Raw genomic sequence first — 19,123 nt, 5'->3', positions numbered from 1 at the left:
AAATCTCTAAGCTGATGATAAGATAAGTTGGATCAAAGTTGAAGGCACACAAGCTTTTCACTCTGTTCTAGTAAGTTGGGCCAAAGCAAAACCCCTAGCCACAATGCAACAGTGAATTCAACGACAACTAGGATACATTGACTTCATCGAACAACAACGTTTTACTCTTCTGGTTTTAGAAGATTACTGTTTTTTTCTTGGGGATCCACGGGCGGATATATCAATGACTTTGCTGGATTGAGACCAGGCGATGTGTTCTAGTAACATTGTCATGTAGCTGTAGTCTTGTACAAGTTCCAGTAGAGTTTATTGTGTGCAGACTTCAACACTGAATTGAAACACTCTCCAAAAATTTCAAGTTACAGAGAGAAATCAGTAGAATTCAATACATATATTGACTCTGGATTGATTCACACTAATAAAATTTGCATAGAAAACCCCTTGAACAATTGAGAAAACTACTGAACTCTTAAAAATGAGTAACCACTTGATTCATTACATCTTGAATTAAAAATGACATGTTGATGTGAGAAGATCCACCTTCTTCCATTGACTTCTTTGTCATTTCTCCAAGGTCTCTTGCTCTGTTTCTTCTCTGTTCACCTTCTTCTCCCTTGTCCATTAATATATCTATAGCCTTGATAATATTGTCTTTCTTCACCAACACACCAAGTTCTTCTTCTTGTCCCCATCTCACCGGAACCTCCACACCTACGCAAACTCCGGTCCTCAACATGTCCACGACTAGCTTTTCGTTAAAGAATTGCTCAGAAAATTGAGGCCATGTTATCATCGGCACACCAGAGCATACACCTTCTATTGTAGAGTTCCAACCACAATGTGTCAAGAACCCACCAATAGCTGGGTGTGACAATATGAGAACTTGTGGAGCCCAACCTTTGATTACCAGTCCTCTTCCTTTGACTCTTTCTTCAAATCTTTCCTCCATTAACCACTTTTCAAGCTCAAGATAAGATTTTTCCCCGGTTTTGGCTACAACCCAGATAAATGGTTGCTTTGTTGCCTCCAATGCCAATCCCAGTTCTATCAATTGAGATGTAACTAGACGACACATGCTACCAAGACACGCGTAAATAACTGACCTTGGTTTCATTGAATCAAGCCAATCAAGGCATTGTTTCTCATCAATTGATGACTTCTTTCCTCTCTCGAACTTGTCCAAAAGTTCCTTGTTAGTTAAAGAAACTGGACCTATGCACCACACTTTTTTCTTTATGGCTTTCCGGTAGAAGTCAGCACAACCATGCTCTAATTCGTCAAAACTATTCACCACAACTCCATAAGCTGTTGATTCTGCCTCTCTCATCTTGTCGCGGAAATCGTCCAGATCAGGTAGACTGACAAAAGCTCCTGGAAGCTGAGCCCTCGTCACCTCAACCTTCTGTGGCAATCCTGGTATCAGAAAAGGTTCAGAATCTGAAGATACCGAAAGGTGAGCATTATGAAGCTTGATATTATGAGAACTCAACAATGAAAAACATGACATCCCGTGGAAGACAATCCGCGGAATTTTGAATCTTTTAGCAGTATTGGATGTCCAGGAGAGGCACTTGTCCGAAATTATGCAGGTTGGAGGGTATTCTTGCTGTTGGAGAAACTGCTCCAAAGGTTGTTGCAGCATAGCAAGTGCCTTGTAGAATTTCCTTAGCAGGTCTCTTGAAGGCAAAGTGTCAAGATTCTCGCAACCTACAGGGAGCCCCACTTCTTGACATGGAAATGGAATCTGAAATAGCCGAATCAGGAGTCCTGATTGTTTTGCTCGATCGATGATCGTGTCGAATCTTGAAGCATTTTGAGGGGTTGTGACCAAGGTGACAATAACACCTCTTTCTGCAATTAGTCTTGCCATGTCAATCATTGGAATCATGTGGCCTTGAGCCATAAGTGGGATCAAGACGAAGTGTAATTGACCTGAAATTATGGAAGCCATTATTCATGCAACAAAAATTTGTGACTGGTCTGGTGATCGCTAGATGTTTTTAAAGATCTAATGTCATGTAATTAAATGTTTTAATACACTAATAAGTCTTATACAGTGAGCGCTTGACTTTGAACAAGTCATTTCCTACTATATTAGTGTCAGCTGATAGTACTTATCTAACCTGTCTACACCCAACTGGGGTTTTGGGTTGAATCCAATTCATGAGATTAGTTTTATGATTCTTCTACTTTTTTGGTGATTCGGCCATGGCATTACATGTTCGTCCAATTCTAATGGCTGATTAAGTTAGTGGTATTTGGTTCAACTACTGGAGATTTTTCGACTAGTTAAATGTGGCCGGTTGGTTTTGCAGCAAGAATTTGAACATACTCCTTTAGAATTAAACTAAATTCTGGGAGAAGTTTCATAGGATATGTATGCCTGCTGGTTCTATGTGGCATGCATATGTCATCAACGCTGTCAAATGATGTATACCTAAGCCTGTGCTGATGTATTTTTCATAAAAAAATAATGACTGATATTGACAACTTATAATAATCTAGAAGCATGTAAGGCGAGCATATAAATCCGTCGACTGCTACTTTATTATTGGTGATTGACTCCATTTTGATGGATAGATATGAACCTTCACATTCGGCTGCACAAAAATGGGCTTCAGCCAGGAAAAATAACAAACACATTGTGTGCATTCACACGCAGAGTCGGAGGAAGCTGGGGTCATCTGAACCACCTCGTGCAGATACTGGAAAATAACATAAAGATTGACTTTAAAGAAGCACGTGAAACAACAACAAGCATCTATTTCCTAAGAAGATTACTTGATTTTCTTACTTCATTGGCCAGGGAAGTACATGCAAGTGGAACACAGAATAAGCGAATAAATTGATGTAGTCGTCGACATGAATTTTCTTCGTCTTTTTCCACCATTTTCTTCGTCTTTTTCCACTATTTTTTTATTTTTATCAGAAATTACGCAACTCACTCGGTGCAGCATTTCATCGAGCATTTGTTCCACATGTCTTTGTCTTTGCAGCATTCCAATTCCAGCAAAATAAATTTCCAACAAATATCAGAAAGGAAGACGGTCCATGCTTTCACACCCACTCAGGCAAGCCAGCATCCGCATAAAGAAATGGAACTTGAAGGAGCTGAACCAGAAGCCCTGATTCAATGGGTCTTTGGATAATGTTACTGAATCAAGCAGCGTTTAGAGTGATTGTAATTACAGTAACTTTCGCACCATGTTGTGCCAATAATCTGGTCATATCTATCATGGGAACCATGTGGCCTAAGGGCTATGGATAAGAAAATGATGTGAAAAACATGTTCAAAATCATTTCAATCACCATATGTATTATAAACAAATCAAACTAGCAAAATTAAAAGGTCCAATTCGGCAAATAACCCATTCAAACAAGAAAAAAAATGTTTCATCTGTCTCTACTTTGATTCTCTAAATCTTCAAATTTCGAGTCCAATTTGATTTTGGGTTTTTTTATTTATAATGCCCTCTGTTATGATTGATTTTGTTTTCCCAAATTGACTTCCTTTAGTTATGGTAATCGAATATAGCATTTTCTTCCGAATGTCCTCTGTTATGTATGATTTTGTTTTTCCCACTTGAGTTTCTTTGCTACCTGTGAAAAAGTATGTAGTATCAAAATCCATTTGCTTTCTTCCATCCGCATTCTTATTCAATATATTCAATTCTGATATTTTCTTAGTTAGCAGTTGTACTGTATATTTTATATTTATGCTTCTCCTCCTCCATTACTTCTTTGTTGTTCTCGGCATTTGTCCCATCATTTATTCTTTATTCTTTTCTTCAAGAACTCTTTCACCTTGCCCATTTCCTCAGTATGCTCTGTGTAGTTTAAAACTTATTTCTCTATTAACTCTTCAAATCGGCCGATGACGAATATCTCTACAAGAATCATCAATGATTAAGGGATCCAAACATCAGTTGAGGTGGTATTTTCTTGATTACTTCAAGAATTTTTTTAACATCTTTTTTCTTTCTCCATAAAAGAAAAGAAGTCATCAGTTGAGGTATTTTCTTGATTACTTCAAAAATTTTCTTAACATTCCAACAACGGATGAAGAAAGGAAAAAAAGAAGATAACAACGGATGAAAAAAGAAAAAAATTATAATGAGCGGTAATTCTCTCTTGTTAATTGAATCAACATCCTGCAAATATGAAAAGTGGAATAATTATCATAGTAAAAAAAATTCCAAAATGAAATAAATAAAACCAAGAAATTAAAATGCACTACTGCAAAGCTTGCAATCAATGGTCGTATTAGTTTCCTCCAATATTCCATTTGCTTTTGATGTTTTATAAGTCATAGTTCTTTAAGAAATGAAAACATTACTTTTTCGTAGATTTGTTCACTTTGTGTTTAAATACAGTGATTTTTTTATGGTCATAACAAGTTAAGAGATGTAACTATAATGTCATGCAAATAATGTTTATGAACCTCTATTGATTTAAAGCATCTTAGCAAGAGTAGGATAGATGCATGTGACAAGAAGAATCATGCAAAGATTGCTTAAAAGATGTGATTTTTTTTTGAATGTATCAACGGCTAAGCTGATGATAAATACATGAGAAGTTAAAACTCATATATAATTTATTTTTTTAGTACACTAATAATCTTATTCAAAACACAAAAAACAGAAGTTGAGTTACAGTCCAAATATTTGCATATCATTGCGTTTCAATTTCCAATAATTTTTGTGACAACCTCAGTACTAGTACCTAACGAGTCAACAAAACCTCTTCCTTAATATATAATAGTGTGAGATGGATGTTATTGGGATCTTTATCATTTTCCGTCTTAAAACAACATTGCTACATATCTCAGCAGTGTATGACACTTATTTATTGGGTGTGATGACATCATAAAATTGTTATAAGGCACTAGATTTGAGATTCACGCTGCCTGATTTCTTCTATTAACAATGTAATGTTAGTATGAGAAGAACCCCCTTCCAGTAATGCCGTCTTTGACATTTCTCCAAGTTCTCTTGCTCTTTGTCTAATCCCCTCCATTTCTTCTCCTTCACCCATCAACTTGTCTATGGCCTTCTTCACTTTGTCCTTCTCCACCACTGACGGAACATCCACCCCGATCCTCAAACCGATCCTTAATACTTGCACGATTAATTTTTCATTGAGAAATTGATCTTCATAAAGCGGCAATGTGATCATTGGTACACTAGTACATATGGCTTCAAGTGTTGAATTCCAACCACAATGTGTTACAAATCCTCCAATTGCAGGATGAGACAATATTTGTAACTGAGGAGCCCATCCGAGAATCAAAAGGCCTCTTCCTTTGATCCTTTCTTCATATCCACTCTCTAAAACCCAATTCTCGAATTCTTTTGCTCTGTCTCCTGCCCTTAGTGCCCAAATGAATGGCTGGTTTGATTCTTCTAAACCTAAAGCAAGCTCTATCAACTGTGCTGGTATCAAATTGCAAATACTTCCAAAGCAAACATAGACTACTGAGCCTGTTTTCCATGAATCAAGCCACTTTGTACACTCATTTTCTTCAATTGCGGACTTGTTACCTCTCTCAACCTTATCGAACTCATCTTTGTTGCATAGTGAAACAGGACCAACACACCACACTCTATTTCCTCTTGCCTTTTTGTACTCCTTCACATATTCTGGCTCCAATTCTTCAAATGTATTTATAATCATACCATAACAACACAGTTCTGCTGCACCAACTTGTTTTGTAAATTCCTCAAAATTTGCAAGTATGTTGTAACTGGGTAAAAATGCTTTAGTTATTTCAATGTGATGCGGCAAACCAGGCACAACAAAGTACTCATCTTCAGACTCAATTTTCTCAGCAACCTCGAAAATTTTCACATTATGCAAGCACAAGATGGAAAAGCAACAAAATTCATTAAACGAAATTCTTGGGACACCAAACCTTTTCGCAATGTGACTGGTATACGGTAAGCAAATGTCAGATATTATGCAGTTTGGCTTTGGTGCTAACCCTTCAAACAATTTCGCTACTGGCTCAAGTGACATGCTTGCTGCATCGTAGAAATTCTTGCGCAAGCTCATCGAAGGCAGCATGTCCAAATTCTCGCACCCATCTGGTAGACCTGCTTCTGAATAGTCAAATTGATGGAGTAACAACTGGATTGGGAGCCCAGATTCCATTGCCCGATCAAGAATTGGTTTGAACCGGGCCGCATTTACAGATGTGGTCACTATGGTGATCATTACGCCGCGTTGGGCCAGAAGTCTACCGATGTCAATCATGGGAGTAATATGCCCCTAAGCCATGAAAGGAAACAGGACAAAGTGGAGTTGATTGGGTTGGGAATCCATGGTTTAGGCCTTAGGGTTTACGGAGTGTTGAAGGGAGAAATCAACAGGTGTGTGGTTCAGTTGGTCATGTTCTGCTGCAGAAGATTCAGGCCTACTCCACAAGGCCAAATAGCTGATGATTGAAGAGCTGATTTTTCATTGTGGAGGACATCCATCCGATCAGGCATTCTTGTAAATCGTCGATGCATCGAGCGGTATACAATATGACACGAAAAGTTGTAGAAAGATATTTTGATTGTCAATTCAGGTAATAAACATACAAAAGCAAAATTGAAGGAAAAAATGACTTGCAAATTGCAATGGCTTATCCGTGATTCCGTAAATCAAGCAGTGGTGTCATGAACCCAGTTATGGTTTGGCTGGTGTATTTTGGGCTTATCAAAGCGGGCTTTATGTGGGCCTTGTAGGGAGAGTTGCCCATTATCATTTCCAACTGGACCAACTTCAGCCCACAGTAACCTCAAGCCCAAGGCCCAATCCATCACTGTTGAGTTGAGGCAAAATCGCTTGTGTATCGCGCGCCTTTGTCTTTGGTTATTCGTCTTGAGCTTCGCTTTCTAAGGGTCAATCTTGTGTTGGCTGGGATTCAACAATTGCCGGTCCGGTAACGACAAGGAGCGGAATTAACTCCGTTCTTGCTCAACGGCGCATTCTCTAAATCGCAATCTGGTATGCTCTAAATACCCTCATTACAGTTCAATTTTTTTTTTTTAATGGATTTTGAAGTTACGGACTGGGCACTGCTGTTTACTCTTATGTATTTATGTTCGTTGGATAATCTTTGCGAGCCAATATTTTTTAGGAGTATTTGCTATCTGCTGTTGTCTTGTGGAAGGAATATCACTTTAGAGGAGTTGTTTACTTGATCTTGTTCTTGTGTTAATCTTATTTACCATGGCTTATTTGATTGAGGAGTTCAGTTGTGGTAGAAATTTACTGTGCATATCAAGTGTTCGTTGAAATTCCATCACGACCTTTCATAGATAATTTGAAAAAGTTAGGGGAGAATCTCTTCCAGTATATCCTCCTTCTCTCCCTACTCATGTCAACTTCTGTCAAGACACAAATCTCTTCTTGTTATCAACATTCCCTTTTCATTTTGTTTTATTGTTAGATTAACGATATGCATTACGAGTAGTCGGACATGTGGTGATTAATTAATGTAGATCTGATTATTAATCAATTCTAGAAATTGGGGACTCTATAGCCCTGCAATATAATTAAACCTCTCTGCATGGGCAACAATTATGATTTTGGTCACAGAATGCTATTGGAGACTTTTCAGTCTACGTGTTTTTTGATGCAATAGGGAACAGTTGAAATTTCTTATGCGAATAGTACTTGAAATTTTTTTTTCTGCTTCTGTTATGGAATCTGGAGAGAGTGAGAGAGGAAGGTTAGACAAGAAAATATAAGAGGAAGATGATCAAACAAGCAATTTGTAGGATTTGGGACGAATGGACTAATGCATAACAATTTGTCAGTTTGCAATAAACGGACTAAATTTCTCCAGCTTGTGAAGCACTAGATTGTTTAGGATTCAAGCTTTGATGAATGAGGATGTTGATATAAGCACTAGATTGGTTCTTCATGGCATGTTCGTTGCCTGATTTCTTCTATCAACAATGCAATGTTGAGTTGCGAAGATCCACCTTCCTCCGATGCTCTCTTAGACATCTCCCCAAGCTCTCTTGCTCTCTGTCTTTTCCCTTCCTCCTCTTCTCCTTGACCCATCAACTTTTCTATGGCATTCTTTACATCTTCCTTCTTCACGAATAACCCTATCGCCTCTTCCTCTCCCCATCGTAAAGGAACATCGGCCCCAACCCTCACACCAATTCTTAAAATTTGCACAATTAACTTCTCATTAAGAAATTGATCTGCAAAAAGAGGCCATGTGATCATTGGCACACCGGCACATATTCCTTCAAGTGTGGAATTCCAACCACAATGTGTTAAAAACCCTCCAATTGCAGGGTGTGACAGGATTAGTATTTGTGGAGCCCAACCTCGAATCAGAAGTCCTCTTCCTTTGATCCTTTCTTCATATCCATTCTCTAAAACCCAATTCTCAAGATCTTTTGTTTTGTCTCCTCCCCTTATTGCCCAAATGAATGGCTTGCCAGATTCTTCTAGACCCAATGCAAGCTCTATCAAGTGTGATGGTATCAAATTACAAAGACTTCCTAGACAAACATAGAGTACAGAACCAGGTTGCCATGATTCAAGCCACTTTGTGCATTCATATTCTTCAATGGAGGTCTTGTTACCCCTCTGAACTTTATCTAACTTGTTTTTGTTGCTCAGTGAAACAGGACCAACACACCACACTTTATTTTCTCTTGCCTCCTTGTACACGTTCACGTACTCTTGCTCCAGCTCTTCGAATGTGTTAATGATGAAACCATATGACCTCTCCTCTGCCATGAGTATTTCATTTACGTACTTCTCTGATTTTGAAAATATATTGTATTTGGGTAGGTGTGCTTTAGTTATTTCAATGCGATCAGACAAACCTGGCACAACAAAGTATTCATCTTCAGAGCTAATGCTCTCCAGAACATTGGAAACATGCAAATTATGTAAGCACAACTCAGAAAAGCAACAACAGCCATCGAATGAAATTCTTGGGACACTATACTTCTTAGCAATGTGGATTGTGTATGGCAAGCACTGGTCAGATATAATGCAGCTTGGCTTCGGTTCTAACCCTTCAAACAATTTCTCTGCTTGCTCGAGTAGCAAGTTCGTCCCATCGAAAAATTTTGAGCCCAAGTCTAGTGAAGGCAGCATGTCCATGCTCTCGCATCCATCAGGTAATCCTGCTGCTGCGCATGGAAACTGAAGTAGCAATAGTTGGATTGGCAGCCCTGATTCCATGGCGCGATCAAGAATCGGCTTAAACCGGGCTGCATTTACTGGTGTCGTGATTATGGTTATCATGACATTGTGCTCTGCAAATAGTTTAGCAATATCTATCATGGGGGTTATGTGGCCCTGAGCCATGAATGGAAACAAGGCAAAGTGAAGTTGATTGGGTATGGAAGTCATGGGACTAATATGGAGCGGTGAAGTGTGAAGAGACCCATCAATATGAGTATTTTGCAGTTGGTTTTATAGAGTAATAAGATTCAAGGCTGCTCCACCAGGAACCATTGGAGATGATGTAAGAGCTGACATCAATATGAAAATTTGATTTTTCTGGTTCACATGATATTTTGTGTGTTCACGCACTACAATCTTCTGTTTATCCTCATTTCCAGTTTGGTTACCTTTTTTGGGCCAGACACAAAAGCAGGAGCCGCTGAAATTGGTGGCAAAGATTCTCGACGATGTGGTGGTAAGAAGAGTCATAGTCGGAAACAGCTAGACCCAATAATGGTCACGACCCACACTCAGAGATCAGAACCACATATGCTAAACGTGTTTGAAAGGTGAAATACTACTACTTTGAACTTTTGGAATAAAATGTTAAAAAATGTTCTGACAAATGTAGACAGAACTAAGAAGCACCAAAACAATGACAAGCGCACCCAAAGTGAGAGGTTCAACAATTAGAGGAGTACATCAATGATTTGAAGGAAGATATTTTTTACTCAACAAGCCTGTAGATTAGATTGGTTCTACATTATGTGAAAGTTGCCTAATTTCTTCTATCAACAATGCAATCCTTCCTCTAATGCTCTCTTTAAACTCTCCCCAAGATTGCTTCCTCTTTATCTTATCCCTTCCTTCTCTTCCTCTCCACATAGCACATATTGCTTCAGGTGGTGTTCCAACCACAACGTGTCATTGTCGATGATAGTCATATAATACTAACTTGTAGTAGTTCTTCACGTGATTTTGCTTTGTAGTAATGTCTATTTTGTCTTTTAAGCATGAGCCAAATAAAGTGGGGGAGCCGAAGCACGCAAGATTTGACTGAACAGTTGGTGCGTACGACACGAAAAACAACCAGCATAAATTTGAATACCGCTGGACCCGATAACGGTCGAGACCCACAAGCATATCCTACTGTCAATTGTTGTGAACGATTGCAAGAAGCGAAACTCTCTCTCTGTTGCGAATACATATGGTAAGAGTATGTCCAACGGATCCCTCAAAATGGAGGAAAAATCATTTTGAGGGACCACTTTATAGAAACATTCTCAATCGATCTCTCATACAATCCCTCAAATTAGAAAAATCTCAAACTTCTCCCCAAACTTGAAGAGATTTCAACCTTCTCAAACCATTATTTTATTGTTTTTTCTTTCCTCTCTCCCCTCATCTTCTCTTTCCTCTATAATAAAATAATTAAAATAAAAAACTTTAATAAATAGAATGTGATAGACGAAATATTTATTTTTTAAATTTTTTTTAAAAAATAATATTAAAATATCTTCATTTAAGATATATATTTATTAATATTATTTTAAAATTAATATTAAATTATGATATTATTAATATTAAAATAATATTATTTGTATTTATAATTATAATAATACGTTAAAGTGAAAGATAGTTAAAAGGTAGCTATATTGAAAACAATAAAATATTTGATGTGATGTCTAGAATGTGGATGTAATTAAAAATGATGTTAAAATAAAGATCTCCAAAAATAGATTTTTAATTAAAATAAAGGAGAGGATGTCCCCGATGTTTTGGGTTGGACTTGCTCTAATATAGCTATAGTTAGAAGTACTTAGAAGACCAAGATAAGAGCATCCACAGTGATGCACCAAATATCCAGCACTTCAAAATCATTCTCTCTCTTCTCATCTATCCTACGTGGCACAATTTAATTGGATGAGTGAATCCCACAATATACATTATTCATCAACACTCCATACATTCCAACACTTCATACTCACTTTCTCTATTTTCTCTCTCTTCCTTTTTATCATCTCTCTCTTCTTTTTCATATCTCTCTCTTCTTTTCATCTTCTTTTTCTTCCTTTTTATCATCTCTCTCTTCCTTTTCATCACCTCTCTCTTCACTATTGATCACCTCTCTCTTCACTATTCATCAACTATATACATACTCCAACTCTCAAGTATCCTTTTTCCACAACTAAATTTTCAAGTGTAATTTTTCACCCATTGTGTGTATGTAGCACTATATTTATCAAAAAAGTAACATTTCAAGTACTTGAAATACACTACATTATACCCATTGTGAACATCTAGCACTTAACTTATCAAGAAAGTATCATCTCAAGTACTTCAAATTCTTCCCATTGTGGATGCTCTAAAAGCTTGCTACGTCTGGCCGCTAAAGAGTAGGCCCGACTCCCGTTACTCTTGGTTGTTCCGTATTCACGTAGAAAAAGTGCTGTGCTTCAGACTACTTAAAGCATCAAAAAGCAAAGAGCAACCAAATTTCTGCAAGTCCAGAACAGCATGTTAAATAAAGTTCAAATGTTTCGTGATCTATTATTTCACGAAAATATACCTCCTCTCGAAAAAAGAAAAGTCGTCCCCCCAGCTTCATTCAGAGCAAGATTGTTAGCAGGCTAAACCGAAGAGAGATTTTTTTTTTTTTCAGTCACTCTAAGAGCAGCATCAAGCACAGGACGACAGTAATAAAAATTTCAATGTAGACTGATCTATCTGCTCAATAAACGTGATGAAAATACACACACGAAAAGCATGCATGTATAAGAAAAAAAAAACACTACATTTAGACGGATAAAAAATACAAATGATCTCCCAACTCCAGTCATTTCCAACCGAGACAAAAACCTCTACCCTCTCAACCACGTACCCCGATCAACTTAGTTACAAGCAGTATGACTGCACAAGTTTCTTGAACCAACCTACCTCCACAGACATCGAGTAAGAAATAAAAACAGAATATTTTACACACCGTTATTGCAAGCTTAATTTACAACAGGCTCCCCTAACCACACTGACAAACTGTACATATTTTTTCATCATTGGGATGATTTCAACATTCACCAGCATCCAAAATGAGATTCATATCAAACCTCAAGAGTGAACAAATGCACTTTCCACGTGATTCCCTCCAGAGTAGTGCTTAAATCTACAACTCTTGGAAGTGACCCAGTACGATACATTCGAACCTATTATTCACACAACACAGGACGAGAAACATATTCATTTCATCTTTTAAGCATAGCTATTTTCTAGCAGACTCCGATTCATAACCCCTTCTACTCGAGTCCATACGATCAAGTCGAGCTACTCTCCATGAGAGGGAATTAGTCGACTTTAGTAACAAGCTCAAAGCTGAAGAGCATGTTGCTCTAACGACTGCATCAGTGGATTGATTTGTCTTGCCCACCAGCAGGACAAACACCTAATCGAAGAAAAAAACCTTTGTAAACATTTCATTCCAAATGCAACAATATCTCATTATAAGAATTTGCGAATGACCTGGGTGTAGTAACGAGATAAAATGTGCTGATCATCTGAAAGAGATAGCATGCTGCTGCAGAAGTATATAGCATTTGCTTGAATTATTGGCCAAGGTGCATCAAAGGCCTGTATCATCAAAATTAAAAGCAGTATTATATTTCACACATTGTGTGTACATCTGCCCTTCGAAAGGACGAGGGCAAAATAGTAACATATAACGCACTGTTTTATAGTGCATGTGTAATGCCACATGGATTAAATCAAGATAAGAGTCGACAGAGAAACTGGAGGAAAAATAATACTCTTGCAAAGTGAAATGAACACATACATCTGAAGACCCCATACCGTAGACCCTGGACGCTCACATGGGCTACAATGTCAAAGAATGATGTAGTGCTTGTGTGTTTGAAATTTAACAATTACTGGAAGTAATCTGACAAACTAAAGAATGAACTCATAACATTGAAAAAAATTCAATTTGATCTTTGCCACAATTATGTTTTTTAGTACCAAATAGATTGTAGTAAACAAATACAACTTGAGCAAGAATTGCTCAGTGCCTTACCCTTACGGATTGGCTGCTTGCTCTCGTCAAAGTGAAAGGTCAGTTCAAATGTGTTGCATGATCAGAAACACAAATATATAGACCAATCATGTACAAATTGAGGTTTTTCTTTGTTTGATTTTTTTTTTGGTTGGGGCCTGGGGGACAGTGGGTGTTGGGAAGACCAAATTTACATCACCCAAAAAAAAAAAAAACCTTCCCACTGAAAATTTTAAGGTTTTCAGAGGAATATAAACCTGTATTTCCGATGCCATGTAACTATCAACTCTAGAAGGAAGATATTGAACAAATTGCCTCGCGAGATCTCTTAAAAAGTTCTCGTAGTCACCTCTGAAAAAAGAAAAATAAATAAATAAGATTTTACCACCACAAATAGAATAAAAGATCACTCAGGCAGTACTTTAAAAAATATATAATTTATCAAAGAACGACGTACCGATGGTCAGAATTAAAACAATGTGAATTGGACAGAGCAACAGATCCTTCCATTTCCATTAAAGGAGCAATCTGCTTGAGGGTATTCTATTCATGAAACAAGAACTGGTACATGAATATTTCAACTGAGAAGGGTCATAGTTCATATAAAGAACAACATTAAAATGGTTGCAACTACTTACACGACAAGCCTGACGAACACTATGATCATCATCATGAAGGTGCAGGATCAAGCGTGGGAGGACCACATGAATCTGAAAACAACTTCTTTAATTAAACTTACTCTCAAATGTTAAGAAAGGGAAAATCTACAGCTAATCTTCAATGTATTATCATGAAAACAATTAGAAGAAAGTTTATGAGAAAAATAAGGGGAGTGATCACAAGCACATTCACAAAGGGACGTCATATTAGGAAACGTAAATTGCATGAAGTTTTGTTAGGGTAATTAGTATCTCAAGCTTCCATCAAATCAGTCTGAAACTTAAATTAGGTGGAAACTGGATCTTTCCCACTTACATATATTGGGATTACAATTATATCTTTCCTAGCCCAACACATGATGCTTTAAGGTGCTACTTCTTAAGTGATTATCTTGTGTGTAATAAGGAAACATAGTGTACTTGAGAAGTGCCTTCCCATAAATATTTACTTGTTTATGTGGTGAAATGACATCTATAATGCATACAATCATAGAGAAATATACACATTACAGGTATAGTACATGAACTCATACGTTGAGAATGACTTCAGTTATATGACCTTTAAAAAAAAACAGACTCAGTAATATATGCAATTCCAGACACTGAAAGACCTTTTTTTTTAATAACCAATTATAACATTTTCATGAATTTTCATCTAGGCACCTGCTCAAGAAATGCCTCACGCTGTGTCCCAACTCCATAGTTGCTGAGCACTCCAAATGCTGCAAATGCATCAGCTCGAATCTTCACGTTCATGCATGTCTGTTTCAAATATACGGATTTGTTTGCTAGCTAATAGAAGTGGTAGAAAAAGATATCATAAATGAAACTTTGAGGTTCTACCACCAAATATGAAACTCAAGAAAAAATTGGTGGGAGAGGGGGTAATTAGATGCTCCTAAGTTCATACACAAACTAATAAGTAAATCATATAAAAAATTGTATTGATTAATTAGTCCGATAGAGTATATTTGTAGTATCGTTTCAGAAATAACAAACATATTAATTAATTCTTTTATGCTATTCACGAAGGAAAACTTAATTTTACTTACTTTAATCATTAATCAATCAAATTATGTCAAGACTACCCAAGCATTGTGCGGGCTCTCAACTAGTTAAAATAAAAATAAAGCATTCTTTTAGCCTTTACTTTATTTCTACTTCACTCGACCAAGTGAAAACGTAACTGTATTTTCATTACTTTTAAAAAACTTTTATCGCATTTGCATTGAGAAAGGAGGGGGAAATAACGAAAAAAACTTCATCACATCTTCCAGAAACTGTATTTTCAATAACTTGACAATACTTTGATCACATTTGCATTGGAAGAGGAGAGGAAAATAACAAAAAAAAAACAATTCATCACATCTTCCAGAAACTGTACTGTACTTTCGTTACCTTTACAATAATATTATCACATCTCCATTGGAAGAGGAGGGGAAAATAACGAAAGAACACTTCATCACACCTTCTAGAAGGGGGGGAGGGAGGGGGAAGAAACTTCAAAATAAGATTCGATTTTCATCCAAACAAGATTCTACTAGGGTTTACATCGTCCTTCCATCTAGCAGAACCAATTTTATTTTCATCATATTATGAAATAAAAAAAAAAGGACCTTCAATTTTGCAGCTCTGACATATAAGAATTTCTCCATTACACTTGCACTGTTTGTCCAAAATGGAATTAAGCATCCCATAGAATCTAGCTTAGGAATCTCTTACTTTTTTTAAAAATACCGAAGATGAATTATATTTATTTCTAGAAAAAGTGCTACAAGCTAAATAAAGAAAGATGAAAGTTTTTCCTTCCAAAGGCAAGAGTAGTTTCTGCAAGAATACAACCTAAACCCTGATGATAGTCTACCCCTCATATTTGCAGGGTCCTACACAAATCAATGAACACTAAGAAAACAGAGGATGAATATTAACAGCAAAAGTTAGCATAAGAGAGAGAGCATCATTTGGATCTCACAACATATAAATACCAAATGTCAATAACACTACTCCCAGACAGACACAGGAAGTATAGAACATACTTGAAGATTGCGAAGTCGAACAGAAAGGTTGAGCAAAATGGGTTCCACTGCATCATTGGGTGATGACTCGAGAATCTAAGACAATAGAAGATTGAGGACAAATCAAGTCAACAAATGCACAACCAAGAAAATACTGAGAGGAAGCATGGGGGAAAGATGTGATGGGTAATTACCGTAGTTAAGCATGACACAGCAGTTAATTGAACAGATTCCTCCGAATCATCAAGCAGCGCTAGTATTACGCCCAGAACTTGAGTTGTGTACTGATAAATATGAATAGATGGTGTCTGCCAGAAAAATATAGTTCCATTCATTGTTTTAGGGTTTAAAGAAGAAAAAAAATGAAGACACAATATGCACATTAAATACATGTTCGATCATGGATATCAATGACACAATTCTCGCCCTCTCCCTCTCCCGCTATCCCTGAGAATTTGGAACCTCTCCAAGGTAGGGTCACATTGGACCAACCCTGCAGCAGTCACCCACTACTACTAACATTTTAAATCTGAGATGCACCGGGTGAGATTCTAAACTCAAAACCTTAAGAGTTAATGCTGGTGCAAATTTCCATAATGTTACCTGCACAAGCCCGTTAAGACAAAGGCGTCTCACAGTAGGAGACTCATCTGATACATGCCGGCACAATGCTTCAACCATCTGCTCCAGGAGGGAACTTAATCCACCACTTCACCGTGGATAAAACGAACTAATGTCAATGACTAATCAAGAGTAACATTTAAAATCCTTACCAATAAAAATGAAACTGACTGTAAATAAGGGTCAAAAGACTCAAAAACAAGTCTCATTGATGAATCTGCCAGAGCATTAAGAAGCACTTGTACTACACAGTTGAAAAGTTCACAAAACATAAAATTGGATCCAATTTGGAAGACAAATTTCATGGCTTTAGAACATCAACAGTTAACTAACTGGAACTGCCAGCCCAAAACCAATAGTGAAGACACAATACTGGCAGAATTTTTCACGCTAGTGCATATACATAAATTGCCCTAGAACGGGCAAAATGGAGCATCAACAATTAAAGAATTATAACCATGCTGTAGTGGCCCCATCCGTAGCAACCACAACTATTGCAATTTGCGAGCAAGGACTAACTTGTAAACAAGGACAGGACCATGTGTACCAAACAACCTATGGAATAATGCAAAGAAACTCCTTATGCAGTTCGAGGGGCCAGAGCTTAAGGACGATTTCAATTAGCAGTTGCCATCCTAAAAGGATAATGAAAATATTGGTCCCAACAATCTTCAAAACGAATGCCAACTCAATAAAAACAGCAGTCTCAAGTTCAGCCATGCAGTAGGTGTGACGATTTTATAAATTTCAGACGGCTCGATTTTAGTGGAGGAAACTCTCATCCCACAAAAGGTTTTCTTTATACAGAACCTAGGAATGTAAATTTGAAATATCATGTGAAAGAGGGTCAGACTGTTGGGAGTGTGTCTAAAAAATTAAAGTTCTCCTAGTACGCAGTAAATAGGCCATAACCTCATTCAAAAGCATCATAAAGGTGGTGTGCAAATCTCCTTGGTTTTAGAAACCTAAATGTTAACTTTTCTCTCTGGTTTTGGAAGCCTAAATGTCAACTTTTCTCCCTGGTCTTGGAAATCTAAATGTCAAAATCCCAACCACTATGGGATATCCATGTTCATCTTGGTGATCAAATTTCTATTGGTGTTAAAGGAAATCCGTGTTCATCTTGGTGATCAAATTTCCATGGGTGTTAACAGATATCTTTCCATAAGCAACCTAGCCAGATGAATCAGATACATGAGAAGATGCACCTGTGACCTAATAGAGCAAGCAACGAAAATACTCTGCAGAATAATGCAGGAAAAATAGACGATACAAAGCCAATAATAGGATATTTTCCAAAGGCAGATCATCTCACATACCTATAGTGAACAAACTCTGACAATGCTGCAGCTGCGGCTTCCCTTTGAAATCTTTGGTGCCGGTTTAAAGCTTTGGTCAAAATTTGACAAATAAGTTGGACCTGGATACATTGTAAACATATAAGGGTTTTACATAATAATCATAAAGTGAGTATATAAATGCAACGATGGACCAACTAAAATATATTTCAAACATACACAACATCGAATACATGTGCTTGTTATATATTGTAATTCCATTTATTGTTTGATGATTATTAGCTCAAGAGCTTAGGAAATCTCTCACAACTCTCTTGCAAAGAATCTCTTGCCGACAAACTGCCGTAGGTAAATAATGAAGGAACCCCCGTGAAGCCAAAAATCCCTTAGTTAATGGACTCCAATAAAGTCACTGATTCAGAAAAGCATGAAATTTGCCTTCCAAGCATAGCTCCATTGCATAAAATTCACTAGAAAGATGATTAATTGCCGAATTCTTAATTAAAAATAGTCCACTTGAACAATGAGAAAAAATGGATTAATTTCCTTATTCAAAGACATTAACACAATCCCTGTGTTTCCATGCATCCCTTTTCCTGAACCGTGATAGATTTTCACATTGATCAGTTTGGGAAAAAAAAGAGGTAAATCAAGGGGAAAAGACTAGCTTTGGTAGGGAGTGGGGCCAATGGGGAAGGCAGGGAGTGGAGTTTAAAATATTACCTCTTTTGGCCTCTTAATGGAAATGCAGGCAGCCACATCACCAATAAGGTTGATCCACTTCTCATTCTCGCTTTGCTCCCCATCTCTAGCCAAAATCTACAGATAATATTTCAATGTCACTTTTTCATTTTCATTTTACGGAACTAATATCACTAGCTTGCATAATTGCCCTGGACAGGTTGGAGATTTTCTACATGTTTTCGCACCTTTCCCATTTCAAGATCCCCAACACACTCACAAAATGCCTGAAACCCAGTTAGAAGGTTCCTGCAATTAAAGGGATAAGACAACATCTTTAGGAAAATTCAATTGAACAAACATTGGTTTCAGAAGGCCGATAACTGAGCCAATTGCAAGTGTTGTAAATAGTTGGTATAATGGCAATTAGCAAGTAGGGCTATAATCGTATTCATGTTATTATTATAGAATCATATGATATAAAATCTGGTAACCCTAATTGGGGTTGTAAGCCACACCAAAATATACCTCCTACTGGTTCCTACATGGTATCGGAGCATAGTCTCGGTCCAAGTTGGACGGGCCCCACATGTCCACTTGTTGGGTCTGGCATAAAACCCAACC

The 19,123-nt window shown here is 37.3% G+C and overlaps 3 protein-coding genes and 1 pseudogene across 13 annotated transcripts in view; all 4 read right to left on the bottom strand.

Moving 5' to 3' along the window:
- Positions 1-274: 274 nt before the first annotated feature.
- On the bottom strand, positions 275-2,091 carry LOC119988206 (UDP-glycosyltransferase 73D1-like). The gene has a single exon (XM_038833171.1). It carries the CDS (start codon positions 1,949-1,951, stop codon positions 470-472), a length of 1,482 nt encoding a protein of 493 aa, XP_038689099.1. The 5' UTR covers positions 1,952-2,091; the 3' UTR covers positions 275-469.
- A 2,528-nt stretch (positions 2,092-4,619) lies between these two features.
- LOC119988216 lies at positions 4,620-6,461 on the bottom strand (annotated as a pseudogene).
- A 1,198-nt stretch (positions 6,462-7,659) lies between these two features.
- On the bottom strand, positions 7,660-9,559 carry LOC119989557 (UDP-glycosyltransferase 73C3-like). Its single transcript, XM_038835164.1, has one exon. The coding sequence runs from the start codon at positions 9,370-9,372 to the stop codon at positions 7,897-7,899; it is 1,476 nt and encodes a 491-aa protein (XP_038691092.1). The 5' UTR covers positions 9,373-9,559; the 3' UTR covers positions 7,660-7,896.
- Positions 9,560-12,025: 2,466 nt separating this feature from the next.
- The window catches only part of LOC119995429 (protein SHOOT GRAVITROPISM 6), a 35,643-nt gene continuing 28,545 nt past the window's right edge, over positions 12,026-19,123 (bottom strand). For 4 of the 11 annotated variants that reach the window (XM_038841925.1, XM_038841927.1, XM_038841929.1 and 1 more), the window contains 12 exons: positions 18,748-18,808; positions 18,542-18,637; positions 17,840-17,940; positions 16,503-16,608; positions 16,094-16,207; positions 15,921-15,995; positions 14,548-14,676; positions 13,864-13,935; positions 13,683-13,768; positions 13,483-13,576; positions 12,700-12,807; positions 12,026-12,622 (listed from right to left, as the gene is read on the bottom strand). In XM_038841925.1, coding sequence (XP_038697853.1) covers positions 12,443-12,622; positions 12,700-12,807; positions 13,483-13,576; positions 13,683-13,768; positions 13,864-13,935; positions 14,548-14,676; positions 15,921-15,995; positions 16,094-16,207; positions 16,503-16,608; positions 17,840-17,940; positions 18,542-18,637; positions 18,748-18,808 — 1,222 coding nt within the window. In that variant the 3' untranslated portion in view covers positions 12,026-12,442. The other 7 variants (XM_038841926.1, XM_038841928.1, XM_038841930.1 and 4 more) reach the window with 6 other exon arrangements.

Source organism: Tripterygium wilfordii, chromosome 3 (genome assembly GCF_013401445.1).
Source record: "Tripterygium wilfordii isolate XIE 37 chromosome 3, ASM1340144v1, whole genome shotgun sequence".
NCBI lineage: Eukaryota > Viridiplantae > Streptophyta > Magnoliopsida > Celastrales > Celastraceae > Tripterygium > Tripterygium wilfordii.
This window is presented reverse-complemented; position numbering and strand designations above follow the sequence as displayed.

What these genes read in the sequence shown, in the direction of transcription:
- LOC119988206 (XM_038833171.1), bottom strand. Translation starts at nt 1,951, where the DNA reads ATGGCTTCCATAATTTCAGGTCAATTACACTTCGTCTTGATCCCACTT.
- LOC119989557 (XM_038835164.1), bottom strand. Translation starts at nt 9,372, where the DNA reads ATGACTTCCATACCCAATCAACTTCACTTTGCCTTGTTTCCATTCATG.